The sequence below is a fragment of the Mus caroli genome, unplaced genomic scaffold (assembly GCF_978045245.1).
Source record: "Mus caroli unplaced genomic scaffold, Mus_caroli_1 scaffold_15, whole genome shotgun sequence".
NCBI lineage: Eukaryota > Metazoa > Chordata > Mammalia > Rodentia > Muridae > Mus > Mus caroli.
This window is the reverse complement of record NW_028227270.1, coordinates 99,898,664-99,914,422: the sequence shown is the minus strand read 5'-3', so window position 1 is coordinate 99,914,422 and position 15,759 is coordinate 99,898,664. Positions and strand designations below refer to the sequence as shown.

The window sequence follows — 15,759 nt, the reverse complement described above, 5'->3', positions numbered from 1 at the left end:
GCTTGCCTGCCGGCAGAGAGTGCTCTGACCACTGAAACTCGGAGGAGAGAGCCTGTCTCCCAGGTCTGCTGATAGAGGCTAACAGAATCACCAGAAGAACAATCTCTAAACAGAGACAACTATAACAACTAACTCCAGAGATTACCAGATGGCGAAAGGTAAACGTAATAATCTTACTAACAGAAACCAAGACCACTCACCATCATCAGAACCCAGCACTCCCACTTTGCCCAGTCCAGGGCATCCCAACACACTGGAAAAGCTAGACCCGGATCTAAAAGCATATCTCATGATGATGGTAGAGGACATCAAGAAGGACTTTAATAACACACTTAAAGAAATACAGGAGAACACTGCTAAACAGGTAGAAGACATTAAAGAGGAAGCACAAAAATCACTTAAAGAATTGCAGGAGAACACTGCTAAACAGGTAGAAGACATTAAAGAGGAAGCACAAAAATTCCTTAAAGAACTGCAGGAAAACCAGACCAAACAGGTGATGGAATTGAATAAAACCATCCAAGACCTAAAAAGGGAAGTAGACACAATAAAGAAAACCCAAATTGAAGCAACGCTGGAGATAGAAACGATAGGAAAGAAATCTGGAACCATAGATACGAGCATCAGCAACAAAATACAAGAGATGGAAGAGAGAATCTCAGATGCGGAAGACTCCATAGAGAACATCGGTACAACAATCAAAGAAAATACAAAATCCAAAAAGATCCTAACTCAAAACATCCAGGAAATCCAGGACACAATGAGAAGACCAAACCTACGGATAATAGGAGTAGATGAGAATGAAGATTTTCAACTCAAAGGACCAGCAAATATCTTCAACAAAATTATAGAAGAAAACTTCCCAAACCTAAAGAAAGATATGCCCATGAACATACAAGAAGCCTACAGAACTCCAAATAGACTGGACCAGAAAAGAAATTCCTCCTGACACATAATAATCAGAACAACAAATGCACTAAATAAAGATAGAATACTAAAAGCAGTAAGGGGAAAAGGTCAAGTAACATATAAAGGCAAGCCTATCAGAATTACACCAGATTTTTCACCAGAGACTATGAAAACCAGAAGGGCCTGGACAGATGTTATACAGAAACTGGGAGAACACAAATTCCAGCCCAGGCTACTAAACCCAGCCAAACTCTCAATTACCATAGATGGAGAAACCAAAGTATTCCATGACAAAACCAAATTCACACATTATCTTTCCACGAATCCAGCCCTTCAAAGGCTAATAACAGAAAAAAAAGCAATACAAGGACGGAAACCACGTCCTAGATAAAGCAAGAAGGTAATCCCTCAACAAACCTAAAAGAAGACAGCCACAAGAACAGAATGCCAACTCTAACAACAAAAATAAAAGGAAGCAACAATTACTTTTCCTTAATATCTCTTAATATCAATGGACTCAACTCCCCAATAAAAAGACATAGACTAACAGACTGGCTACACAAACAGGACCCAACATTTTGCTGCTTACAGGAATCTCATCTCAGAGAAAAAGATAGACACTACCTCAGAATGAAAGGCTGGAAAAAAATTTTCCAAGCAAATGGTATGAAGAAACAAGCTGGAGTAACCATCCTAATATCTAATAAAATCGACTTCCAACCCAAAGTCATCAAAAAAGACAAGGAAGGGCACTTCATACTCATCAAAGGTAAAATCCTCCAAGAGGAACTATCAATTCTGAATATCTATGCTACAAATACAAGGGCAGCCACGTTCATTAAAGATACTTTAGTAAAGCTCAAAGCACACATTGCACCTCACACAATAATAGTGGGAGACGTCAACACACCACTTTCACCAATGGACAGATCATGGAAGCAGAAACTAAACAGGGACACAGTGAAACTAACAGAGGTTATGGAACAAATGGATCTGATAGATATCTACAGGACATTTTATCCTAAAACAAAAGGATATACCTTCTTCTCAGCACCTCACGGGACCTTCTCCAAAATTGACCATATAATTGGTCACAAAACAGGCCTCAACAGATACAAAAATATTGAAATTGTCCCATACATCCTATCAGATCATCATGGACTAAGGCTGATCTTCAATAACAAAATAAATAATAGAAAGCCAACACACACGTGGAAATTAAACAACACTTTTCAATGATACCTTGGTCAAGGATGGAATAAAGAAACAAATTAAGGACTTTTGGAGTTTAATGAAAACGAAGCCACAACATACCCAAACTTATGGGACACAATGAAAGCATTTCTAAGAGGAAAACTCATAGCTCTGAGTGCCTCCAAAATGAAACTAGAGAGAGTATCAAAATCCTGTGGCGGGGGTCGTGGGTAGCTGGCGGGTGTCAGCCGACCCTGCGCTCTAGCTACAACGGTGCTGTTCCGGCCGGATGAGGCCTGTGGCCCTACTCAGGCCGGTTTCTGCTTCCCTAACTAATGCAGTCTCAGGTCCCGCACACAATTGGATTGGAGCAGAAGCTGTGTTCCACTCTCCAGAAGTCTTAAGATCCTGTGGCGGGTGTTGTGGGTAGCTGGCGAGTGTCAGCCGACCCTGCGCCCTAGCTACCCCGGTGCTTTTCTGACCGGAAGAGGCTTGTGGCCCTATGTAGGCCGAATTTCTCCCTCCCCAACCAAAGCAGTCTCAGGTCCCGCGTGATTGGACTGGAGCAGAAGCTGTGTTCCACTCACCAGCAGTCTCAAAATCCTGTGGCTGGGGTCGTGGGTAGCTGGCGGGTGTCAGCCGACCCTGCGCTCTAGCTACCCCGGTGCTGGTCGGGCCGGATGAGGCCTGTGGCCCTACTCAGGCCGGTTTTCTGCTTCCCTAACTAATGCAGTCTCAGGTCCCGCACGCAATTGGATTGGAGCAGAAGCTGTGTTCCACTCTCCAAAAGTCTTAAGATCCTGTGGCAGGTGTTGTGGGTAGCTGGCGAGTGTCAGCCGACCCTGCGCCCTAGCTACCCCGGTGCTTTTCTGACCGGAAGAGGCTTGTGGCCCTCAGCAGCCTTATTTATAATAGCCAGAAGCTGGAAAGAACCCAGATGCCCCTCAACAGAGGAATGGATACAGAAAATGTGGTACATTTACACAATGGAGTACTACTCAGCTATTAAAAAAGAATGAATTTATGAAATTCCTAGGCAAATGGATGGACCTGGAGGGCATCATCCTGAGTGAGGTAACACAATCACAAAGGAACTCACACAATATGTACTCACTGATAAGTGGATATTAGCCCAAAAAGTTAGGATACCCAAGATATAAGATGCAATTTGTTAAACGCACGAAACTCAAGAACAAGACCAAAGTGGGGACACTGTGCCCCTTCTTAGAATTGGGAGCAAAACACCCATGGAAAGAGTTACAGAGATAAAGTTTGGAGCTGTGACGAAAGGATGGACCATCTAGAGACTGCCATATCCAGGGATCCATCCCATAATCAGCTTCCAAACGCTGACACCATTGCATACACTAGCAAGATTTTGCTGAAAGGACCCAGATATAGCTGTCTCTTGTGAGACAATGCCGGGGCCTAGCAAACACAGAAGTGGATGCTCACAGTCAGCTATTGGATGGATCACAGGGCCCCCAATGGAGGAGCTAGAGAAAGCACCCAAGGAGCTTAAGGGATCTGCAACCCTATAGGTGGAACAACATTATGAACTAACCAGTACCCCAGAGCTCTTGACTCTAGCTGCATATGTATCAAAAGATGGCCTAGTCGGCCATCACTGGAAAGAGAGGCCCATTGGACTTGCAAACTTTATATGCCCCAGTACAGGGGAACACCAGGGCCAAAACGTGGGAGTGGTGGGTAGGGGAGTGGGGGGGGAGTATATTGGGGACTTTTTGGATAGCATTGGAAATGTAAATGAGGAAAATACCTAATTAAAAAAAAAGAATAGGGATAATAGATTGCATGCGACAGGAATAAAGACTTCTATGCTGGGTATGTTCAGGTTCATGTTTTTTCTTACACATCCAAGTGTGAGTGGAATAAGGCAGTTGGAATTACCAGTTTAATGCTAAATGGAAAAAAACTGGAAATAACATTGCATTGGAAGAGAATATAAGCAGATACGAGTACCCCTTATAAAGGAACAGGCATGTCAGGACTGTATATTTTTTTTATTTCCATATTGAACAGTTTTTCTATTATGCAGCTCCTTGTACAACAGCAATAATAGTCTCCCTGTTTTTGAGACAAGGTCTCTGTACACAACTCCGGCTGACCTGGAACTCTTGAAGAGCAAGCTGGCTTAGAATTCACAAAGATCCACAAGTGTTGCATGTGGTTAAAAGCATATACCACGATACCTGGCTTTGTCTAGTTCCAAAATGCATCTCATAAATAAAACCAGCTGGGAAAACCAGGTGTGATGATTCAAACCATTAGTCCCAGCACGAGGGAAGCAGAGGCAAGCAGATCTCTGTGAGTTCAAGGCCAGCCTGATCTACATAAGTTCCAGAACTGTTACACAGAGAGACCCAATCTCAAAACAAACAAAAAGCAGCAAGGAAAAGATAGGAAACAGAAAATGAACAAAAGTGTGTTTAATTAGAGGAGTTTATTAGGGAGTTATAAGTCTCTGGTAAAAGCACTTATTTCATAACCTGGATGCACAAATGAGAACACTGTCAAAGATTCACTTAAAACTCTATTGACTTGTGGGATGTTGGACCATGCCGGGAAACTTTGTAAGGCTGAGTGGGTTCAGAGTCCCCAGCACCCAGGCACCCACCTGAGATGGTAGGTGGCTCTCTGCTCCTTACCAGATTCCTGGCCTGGTACCTGTGCCACACTTTCCACATAGAAAATGTGACCTGTGGTCATGTAATCCAGAACAGAGTTTTCTATGCTAATGAGGTATCTAGAGACTGAGGGTTTAGCCAATAAGCTTCCCTTATCAGACACTCCTTCCTGCAAAAGGTATTTAATCTCTGGTTCACCCTAAGAAGGTGGTATGTACCCATTTTCCACAATGAACGATCAATAAACAGTTTGGAGCCAAGGACTGCTTCTTCCATCAAGAACCACTGTGGGGATCATGGAGAAGGCATTCACCTACAGACAGCCACAGCCTAAGTCTCCCATAGAAGGCCTCTCTGCACACCCAGACAACCTCAACCAAGCCAAGGACAATCACCAATGAGCTAAGCCAGAGTTCCCATTTCCCTGGTCCCAGGCTTGTCCTCCTTTGTTGGAGGGCCCAACATCGTTCTCAGCTCTCTGAGGCCCAATAGTGTCTGGATATCCAGGAGTTTGGGAACCTCCAGCCCTGGCCTCCCAACAGCCCCACAGGCTCCCTTCATTCCCAACTCCATGTGATTTCCAGAGGTGACTGGATGCCCGAGTCAGGGAACCCCAGATTCATCCTCCCACATCGTAAGCTGTTTTCCCACCCCCTGAGCAGTGTATCAGCACTTCCTTCGAGCCTATCACCCTAAGGCAACACAGGGTAAATATAGTGTATCAACTCTGCATTGTGTTTCATCTGCACAGGGGCATTTCCACACACAAGTAGCAGGGCAAAATGCAGAGCCACATTGATTTATCTCTAATTTTTCCAAAGTATCAAACCTCTGGGCAGAGTTACAGAAAGAGAGGGAGACGGGAAATCAATGTGCTAAGCAATGTCATCAAAATCGAAATGGCATGCAGGATGCTTTGAGTTCAATGTGTCCTTCAAGCAGAAATGGAATATTTCCTCAGGTGGACGTCCATTATGAAATTCAACTTGAACTATACATCCATTTGTAAAGAGAGAGAATGGCTGTAGACTGTTCATGGTACAAAGAGGACACAGGAGAGTGCATCAGGCCAACAGGAACCATGAGCAGTCCTGATGCCCATGTACATAGAGGCTAGACAAAGTGAACCACTAATTGACTTTATAGTTTTTAAATATTTTGTTGATTCTTTATGAATTTCACAGCATGCACCCCAATTCCACTCCGGCAATGGCTTCGTATCCACCCTCTGAACTTACAACCTGCCCCACAAAAGAAATTTTTTTTAAAAAATGAAGCATAAAAAACATCTTGCTGGACCTGGAGAGATGGCTCAGTGGTTAAGAGCACTGACTGTTCTTCCAAAGGTCCTGAGTTCAAATCCCAGTAACCACATGGTGGCTCACAACAATCTGTAATGGGAACAAATACCCTCTTCTGGTGTATCCGAAGAGAGTGAAAGTGTACTCACATATATAAAATAAATAAATAAATCTTTTTTAAAAAATGTATCTTGCTGTGGAAGTTGTAGTGTCCCACAGTGTGTCCCACAGTGTACCCTTTTGTCCACACATCTTTACTTGAAAATGTTCATTGCAATGAGTCATTGGTCTGGTTTGAGGTCTCTGGCTTCTGCTACACAATCAACATTGTATCCTCACCAACGGATACTCCTCTCAGTTCTTCTGTTGTTGCCCCGAGTCATATCCTGCGGCTTTGGTTCTTTCACATGTACCAACAGTTTACAGATGAGGTAGATTTTTTTTAGGCCAACTCAAAGCCTTGATCTGGGCCTGGGTGGTAGCTGAGTTGGTCAACTGCCAATAACACTCCCATATCTGCAGCAGCCTGATGGGTTCTCCAGCACTGCCCCAGATAGCTCACCCAACACTACAGCTAGTGGGGGGCAGCAGGGTCAGCTCTCCTGCTCACGTGTCCTTGGGGCCTGCTCCCCTGTACTTACAACACCAGAGCCAGCTCCACTGTGCTGCAAAGGCCTGGGATAGGGGATCATCTCCACCCCACCCCCACCAGCACCACCCAGTCACCTCACAGCAAATGAGTAGCAAATCAGCTCTCCTCATACACATGCACTCAAGCTTTCAGGGCTAGCCCAGTTGCACTCCTGCCACCAGGGCCAGCTCTATGGTGCTGCATGGGCAATGCGGAGGGTCTGCTTTCCTGAGTGCTTAAGCAGTGAGGGGGTGGGGCCAGTTGTGCACAGCCCCTGAACATCTATGTGGGCACAGATGGCTGCCCATACCAGGGATGTATGCGTGGACTCTAGTGTTAATATTAGCCATGTGCATCCACAATGAACCCTGGCACTGCATGACCATGGACCCAGACATAGCTCCCAGTGGCAGTATGGGCTGGGACTTGGGACTTCAGCATGGCCTCCGGTGGCAGGACTGGCTATTTCTCTCCAACCTTGCATCTGCAGTTCCATCTCTCCTCATATTCAAGCTGCTTTCCTTGGTTTTCTCTGCCATCTCTCTACCACATACTTACACATCATAGTGGCTCCTGCTGCAGGCAGGCCACAGGGCTGGTAGGCCTCTAGCTATCTACAGCCTGCCCATGTGGCATGGTGGTGGGTGTGTCTCTGTGTGTCTACAGCCCACGCAGGCCCTGTGGTGGCAGGCCAGTCTCTGGGAGTCTTTCCCCACCTGTGCCTCCTGGCATGAGAACTGGATGTCTTTTCCCTCCCAAGTTGCCATGCATGACAGCAGACTGACCTCTCCTGGTTCTGTATTTCTTATGGCAAATCCCTGATATTGTCTAAGAGTACATGCATAAAAATACATATACTATAAATAAATTCTCAAAGGAAATGGTTGAAGTGGAAAAACATTATCTTGACTATTTATCGAGTATTGGTATCAGCATTCCCCAAATTGATTTAAAAAAAAAGAAAGAAAGTAAACATTAGGTGCCTCAATGGCTTGAAATCATAAAATATAACTTTTATTTGCATGGTTACTGTACCAAGATTTAGTGTACTGTTATATACCTCAAAGTTACTTGATCTTTATGATAAAACTTTAAGAGATGTCCTCTTCATATTAAGATAATGCACAGGGAATTGAGCAAATGTCTCAAATTTATGTAACTGATCATGGGAACCACAAAGCCTTCAAGCCCAAAACTCTGCCCGTGATTGATCCTTCAAAGCAATACACTGGGTCAAAGTGGCCCCTTCCGTGAAGAAGAAAACAGTGTAAGTTGTTTTCTTTCTCGGTGACAAGAAGCCATTCACATGTGATCATTGGCAATTAATTTGTGTCCTTCTATTAAAGTAATTCTTGGCTACATGGAACTATAATTTAAGAAAAATAATATAGCTGATGATTACAAACTAACTATGAAATTCTTTGAGTTCTTACTTGTCTGGACCTTGGGTTAAATAAGTGTCCTGTGAGACAACAACAAACCTAACAATAATGGGCACTGCAACATTTAATCACGACTCATGGTTGCCAAGACAACTGGATGAAGATGCAAATATAATGGCCCTGGATTTGCTGCCTGGAGCTTTGCAGCACACACCTTCTCTTCCAGAGCCAACAGTTTCCACCCTGGGTATCTGGGGAAACCACTGAGACTTAGAAGAGGGAAGGACACCTGACATTGAAAATGAGATGCCTTGTTTAAGTTCATCTGCTCAAAGCAAACTTACTCCTATCATCAATGTGTGCTGTCAGGATAAGGTCATTTTTTTACAGGTAATTTTTGTCATAATCTTAGTTTTCCAAATGTACATGAACACACTTTATTTGTAATGCATTCATAGCCTAGAAAAAAATTCTGAAAATATATTCTTTAATCCTCTGTCCTTCAGCTTTCCTGTGTGCCCTGCAAGTTTTCCACCCTTAAAACTCACTTAGTAAAATATGAAGGTGATTGTGCCAGTGTTCCATTGCCTAGCCTTTCCACAGCACCTCAGGGAAGTCAACTGAAGGCTGGTTTTCTGGGCTTTCCGACAATACTGGAAAGATTTATTCAGTGTTTATTCTGGATTATCTGGTGGGTTTACATATCTCTCTACAATCACAACACATATCCACTTTCTTGTAAAGGTAAAGGAATTGAGGAGAGCCAGTGACAGCTGCAGCCCTGGGCTGGAGTCACTTAGGCAACACCATCAGGATAGCCTCCTCGCAGAGACACTACCCAGAGATGGAAAGACAGCCTCAACCCTGGAGGGAGAACACTGAAACAGCCCTGCTCTCAGCATCCTGGACCCCAGCAATGGAGAGGTAGGATGTCAGGGACCCTGTACAGATAAAATCATCTTTCATTCATCTGCTACTTATCATCACCCCTTAAGTAATGTCACACAATATAAGACCAAATTTCTGTGGGAAAATATAATAACTGTACATGATTGCCCATTGTATAGACTGTGTTTTTTATTGAACATGGATTCTACCCTCATAAAATGCATTACAACCACAGTTTCCCCTCCATCCACTCCTCCAAGAGTATTTTTATTTGTTAAAAATAACATATAAATATGTTAGTGCAGACATCAAATATAGTGGATAGAGAAAAGAACTTCACAGATCATGCCTGCTTTCTTAAAGTTTACCAGTGCTTGGGAGAATGCTAGACAATCTTAATCCACATTTTACATGATTATAAATTACGTTTATACCAGTTCTTGTGCTCCTGAGTTATTCTAAGCTGCACACAGTTTTTAGTCATTTGATTTTTAGACCCTTCAAATAGGGGTTTGTATTGTTCCCAAATTTTTTAATGGAAAACTGAATTCAGCAGTTTTCTTACATTTTTCTGGTATCACACAATAAACAATTGAGAGAGAGATGAGACATAAATAAAAGATTTAGTTTTAAGGGAGGAAACTTATGTGCAACAGACTTAGAAGAAAAGAAATAGTCACAGAAAGAACATCGAAATTTTGAATGTCGTTGAAGTACCACTTAGAAGTAAGCGGCCCTTTATAGTTTCAAAGGTCAGAGATAAAACTGTATTACGTCTTCTGTATACAAGCAGGGCAGTGGGGATAATATTTATAATAGAATCATGAGCATCGTATGGTTCTTCAATAAGCAACTCCTTCACCCTACCAGGGAATTCAGCAAGCGCTATTGAATGGGGACTCTAAATATATAACAAGAAGGTTGATTCAAAACACACCAGGCTACGGAGCACAGAAGTGGATGGTTAGAGCATCACATTCAGAGAACAGTGTCTGAGTTCTACTTTGAGGTTTATGCATTTATACTAGCAATTCAGACTGAGAACAAAGCCAGAGAAGTCACTGACAGTAAGGTCAGAAAGTACACATGAAAGAGAGCGAGTAATTCATGATCAGCTGAAGCAACCAACACTTCAGCTCAACAATGGTCATAACAATAAGTACACATTGCCTACCAAGGGGAGAAAAAGGTTATTAAAACAACAGGTACCCCAAGCTCCCCTTCCTGGCTTACCCCAAGAAGAGGACTTTGTGCAATTTGCAGGTGTCACACAGTCAATATCTGTGATTCAAACTCTTGAACACAAGTTCTTAGCTCCGTGTCTATTGGCAGACTTAAAGAGTTCTGCATACATAATCAATGGAAGAGAAATGATGTTTGAGTTCTAAGGTGAGCCTGTTAGCGACGCTGAGTATTAAAAGATACACTAAAAAAAAATTTTTTTCCAAAAAGAACATGCAGAGCTTTACATGGCAATGACCTTTGAGATACTTGAAAAAGGAGAAGACAGCCGGGCGTGGTGGCGCACGCCTTTAATCCCAGCACTCGGGAGGCAGAGGCAGGCGGATTTCTGAGTTCGAGGCCAGCCTGGTCTATAAAGTGAGTTCCAGGACAGCCAGGGCTACACAGAGAAACCCTGTCTCGAAAAACCAAAAAAAAAAAAAAAAAAAAAAAAAAAAAAGGAGAAGACAGTGCATGTGAAAATTGGCATGTAGGATATGAATAACAATGTTTACACAAGTACCATAGCATGCAGGTGTATAAAATAATCTTCTAAAATGTTATTACTTCTGAAACCAGCTGATGCGTGTTAAGCACATTAGAGAGAAGACCTTGGTGAACCCGGTGAAAGTGTGATGGCAAAACACAAAAATTTAGACAAGGTATCATAATAGTTTCCATGAGGGTGACAGTGGCTGAAATTTTTTAAAGTGGAATATATAAAGTATACTTTTCTATTCAAACTTATCAGACTTATTAAGAAGAAAGACTGGACAGATGAAAAGATAGACAAGCCTGGGAAAGCTTCTAGGTCACTTACACAATGAACTGAGCACCAAAAGCTCTCTGAGAAACAGAAAGAGAAGGATGAAGAACACTTTTACTTTCAATCTGACTTCAACAAAAATCAATAAATTTTATACAGGACTTCACTAACCAAATAGGAAAGTATCTCCACTATGCTCTAACTACTTTTTCAAGAAACCAAAGGGTCAAGTTACTTTTACAATCCTATCATTTCCAAACTTTCAAATATGCACATGGAGACTTCCAGATCCAGATATAAGAGACCTCTTTCCAAGGTCTCCTAAAATAAAAGAAAGTCAAGTATTAAACTCATTTACATTTAAAGAATGTTCAACAGGTACAAGAGAAGTTGAGTATAATGGGCAACTTGTATACATTAATTCTTTCAATTATTAACCTAACTTCTTCCACTGCAGCTAATTCTGTATCTTACCAGTTACTTCCATAGGCTAACAATTTATTTCTTGTTCTCCTTGTCATCCTGCCCACTACTTTCGCTCTATCTCCCTCTCCTACTCCTCTTACTGTAGATTATAAACACTGAAAGACTATGGACCCAAGCAATTACAGTACTTTGCATGTTTTTATCCTGCTTGGATTCTCTGACCACCCTCACCTGGAAATGATCCTCTCTGGAGTTGTCACCTTCTTTTACATTATTACCCTGGTGGGTAACACTGCTATAATTCTTGCATCCCTCCTGGATCCCCATCTCCATACACCGATGTACTTTTTCCTCAGGAATTTATCTTTCCTGGATTTGTGTTTCACAACAAGCATTGTCCCTCAGATGCTGGTTAACTTGTGGGGACCCGAAAAGACCATTAGCTCTGTGGGCTGTATTGTTCAGCTCTATGTGTATATGTGGCTGGGCTCCATTGAGTGCCTGCTCCTAGCTGTCATGTCCTATGATCGTTTCACAGCTATTTGTAAGCCCTTGCATTACTTTGTAATCATGAATCCACGTCTGTGTATCAAGATGATAGTCATGGTCTGGGGTATTAGTTTGGCCTGTTCTCTTATATTATGCACACTCACTGTGAATTTGCCTCGATGTGGACACAACATCCTGGACCACTTCCTGTGTGAGTTACCAGCCATGGTCAGGATAGCTTGTGTAGACACGACAACAGTTGAATTGTCTGTTTTTGCTCTAGGCATTGTCATTGTCCTTACACCTCTCATCCTTATTCTTATTTCCTATGGTTACATAGCCAGAACTGTGCTCAACATGAAGTCAAAGGCAGGGCAACAAAAAGCAATGAATACCTGTGGATCTCATCTCACTGTGGTCTCCATATTCTATGGAACTATCATCTACATGTATCTACAACCCGGTAACAGGGCCTCTAAGGACCAGGGCAAGTTCCTCACCCTCTTTTACACCATTATCACTCCAAGTCTCAACCCCCTCATTTACACCCTAAGGAACAGAGACATGAAAGATGCACTGAAAAAACTCATGAGGTTTTACCACAGATTTGCCAAAGTAAGGAGAAACTAGAAGTCATGGAAAAGTATTGGAGAGAACAAAGCAAAAGGAAGTTGTCTGGTTCAGATTTGAATAAGGAAAGTAATCCTTAGATTTTAAAGACCAACTGCTGAAGTAATTCTCACCTACAGACCTCTTGTGGATGCAGACAACTTGGAAGATTAAGTAGATCTTCCATGTTTCTAACCATTAGCATATTCTCAGGGAACACATATCACTAGGAATCTGTTTGTTAAAATGTAACACAAAGGGGCTCTGAATGTAAACTTGAATGCATTTTAGTTTATTTTGAGCCCCCATGGAATCTGCTGTGTCTCCTTGTATGGTTTCAATGGTAATGCTCACATATTCTAATATATTGACCAAAACAATTCCACGTGCATTGCATTTTATACATTTAAATAACAGTGTATAAGCAATTTGCAGTGTTCATTTGTCTGTCTGTTTTTGAGACAGGATTTCATGAAACTTAGTTAGTCTCAAATGCATTATATAGCTAAGGATGATCCTCCTGCTTCAACCTCCCAAGTGCTGGGATTACAAGCATATACCACCACACCCAGTATATGTTACAGGCATATACTACCACACCCAGTCTGTGTGGTGTTGGGGACTGAACACAAGGCTTCATACATGTTAAGCACTCTACCAACTTGTACTATATCCCTTGCCCTATAAATAATTGGTATATTTAATCTTTTGTGATGTCATCCAAAGATGTATTCATATTTGGCTCAGTTAATGTACTATGCATGGCACCCATCATCACAGACACCACATGATGAGTGACTTCTTCCATCTTTGTTCAGTGAAACTTAGCACTAATATATTTTGCAACTGTCTATGACTTTCTCTGAGATGAGAGAATGAATGGGCACAAATTAATGTGCTTTAAAAGTGACAACATAGGGCTAGAGATACAGCTTAGAGGTTAAGAGCATTTGCTGCTCTTCCAGAGGACCTGAGTTTGATCCCCAGCACCCACATGTCAGCTCACAAGTGTCTGTAACTCTATTCCAGGGGATCTGATGCACTCTTCTGGCACCAAGTGTAGCATACGTCCATGTGATGCACAGCCATATATTTAGGAAAAACAGCAATGTATACAAAATGAATTTAAAGGTTAGAATATTTTAGAATATGTGAGCATTACCAATAACACAGTCTTGCTTATTTCTCATCTATGCATAAAAAATGTATTCCATGTTTATCTCAACTTTAATGAAAAAGGAATATGATGAATTTTGGGACAGTTAGACTTTTGAAATATGTCTGTGGAATTGGTGAAACTGTAAAAAGCTATAGTAATTCTTGCATGTGATGAAATTTCACAAGATAAATGAAATTTTTATTTTTATATATCATTACATTTAGCTTTATGAAAAATAATATTTTATTTAAACTTTGATGTATTTTCACTTTGTCTCTAAATGATCTCTGATAATTTTAATGAATCAAGATGAATTTAGCAAAATACATGGTTGAAATCTATAATGATTTTTTCCTCTATTGCTTCATAATTCTCTAAATATAAAGAAGGAAGAGTCATTGGATGATTTCATGATTAGCCAATCAGATGATAGTATAATATCTCACAAAAAATACTTTTAATTAGTATTGTAAATTTGTCTTCCTCTCCATCTGTTTTTCTTTTTTTTTTTAAAGATTTATTTATTTATTATATGCAAGTACACTGTAGCTGTGTTCAGACACTCCAGAAGAGGGTGCCAGATCTCGTTGCAGATGGCTGTGAGCCACCATGTGGTTGCTGGGATTTGAACTCTGGACCTTCGAAAGAGCAGTCGGGTGCTCTTGCCCACTGAGCCATCTCACCAGCCACCATCTGTTTTTCAAGGTTGTTTTCTAGCACAGTTTACCATCCCACAAAATAGACTGTTTGTGGAAATGCCCCTAGTCATTATACTATTTTATAAGTTTTCTCTAATCTTTAGAAATGTTTGACTAATGAATTTCAATTATATACTTATCATTTCCTAGCTTCAATAATCTAAGTGGTATATAAAACATACAACAGTTATGAACCTTCAGGACAGTGTTACACCGCCTACCTAGAATCATTTACATGTGTGTGTCTAATATTCATTTCCCTTTGGCTTATCTTTTCTGTGTTTTGGCTAGAAATTAAATTAATATATCAAATAGTTTTGTTTACCTGAATTGAGATATAAACTTAGATCATTGCATGAAACGTACCTTTTGAGTTCTTTTTTAAATGTTGAATTTCTAGGAACTAATCAATGCCTATGAGAGCTAATCAACTCACATGAAGAACATATCATTGGAGTTGTAAATGGCAATAAATTAGAGTGATGATAGCTAAATTGAATTTTCAATTTAATAAATTGCTTCATAGAACAAGGAATCATGTCATTATCCATGAGCTTAGCTACACTGGCCAAAGCTTCACATAGTGGGATTGACACTTTTCTGAGCATCTACCATGACTGAAAGAGAAAGCTCAGAAGCTAACTGCAGATATTTGCCTCTCCCTCCATTCCTCCAAGGCCAACTCCCCAGTCTTTTCCTCACCTCTGTACTCTTCTCCCTACCTCATCTCTAGTGGATCCCATAGACCTTTGCCTTCTAACCTCCAATCTCCACCCACCCCCATTCACTTTATACAATTCCACAACTCTAGCAGCACTCTCCGGGATCCCAAAGACTATTCCTGCCAGAGATGGAGTAAGGCCAATTGAAGATCCTCACCCCTCTTTTCATTCCTCCACATCCAATTCCTGTCTCATACCAGCCTCTTCAGCAGAATACCCATTGCAGCTTCAGCCCACACCTCATCTCTAGTGGATCCCACAGATCTTCCCCTTCTAATCTTCCTTCCCCAACTTGTTCCCTTACCCCAGCCCCCAACTCCAGCAGGGAAATCCTAAGAACTCACAGGCCACTCCTGCCAGGAAAGCTCCTACCAGCTAACTACAGATCTCCACTTCTCACTCCACGATTCCAAGTCCAATCCCCCAGTCTCATCTCCAGTTCTCCAGCAGATAACCTGTTGTGCCTTCTCCTCACTCTGTGTCCTCATTCCTAGAGAGCTAACAAGCAGATCCTGATGGAACACTCAGCTTTCCTTCCTCTTGCAAAGCCCCACCACTGCCTCAGACCATTTCTGTTGATCAATCCCAATACCTAGAAACACATTTTACCTGGAATCTCCAGTGGCTTAACCGACCATATCCTCAGATTTTCCTACAATCCATACACAGCCACCACATTTTCCCAGAGAAGAAACAGAAATCAATAACAAAACATC

General features: G+C 41.7%; 1 protein-coding gene across 1 annotated transcript; it reads left to right on the top strand.

Annotated features, from left to right (window-relative positions):
• Positions 1–10,681: 10,681 nt before the first annotated feature.
• Positions 10,682–12,485, top strand: LOC147001067 (olfactory receptor 2W1-like). Its single transcript, XM_085830796.1, has 2 exons — positions 10,682–10,693; positions 11,529–12,485. The coding sequence occupies exons 1-2, from the start codon at positions 10,682–10,684 to the stop codon at positions 12,483–12,485; spliced, it is 969 nt and encodes a 322-aa protein (XP_085686922.1).
• The last annotated feature ends 3,274 nt before the right edge of the window (positions 12,486–15,759 follow it).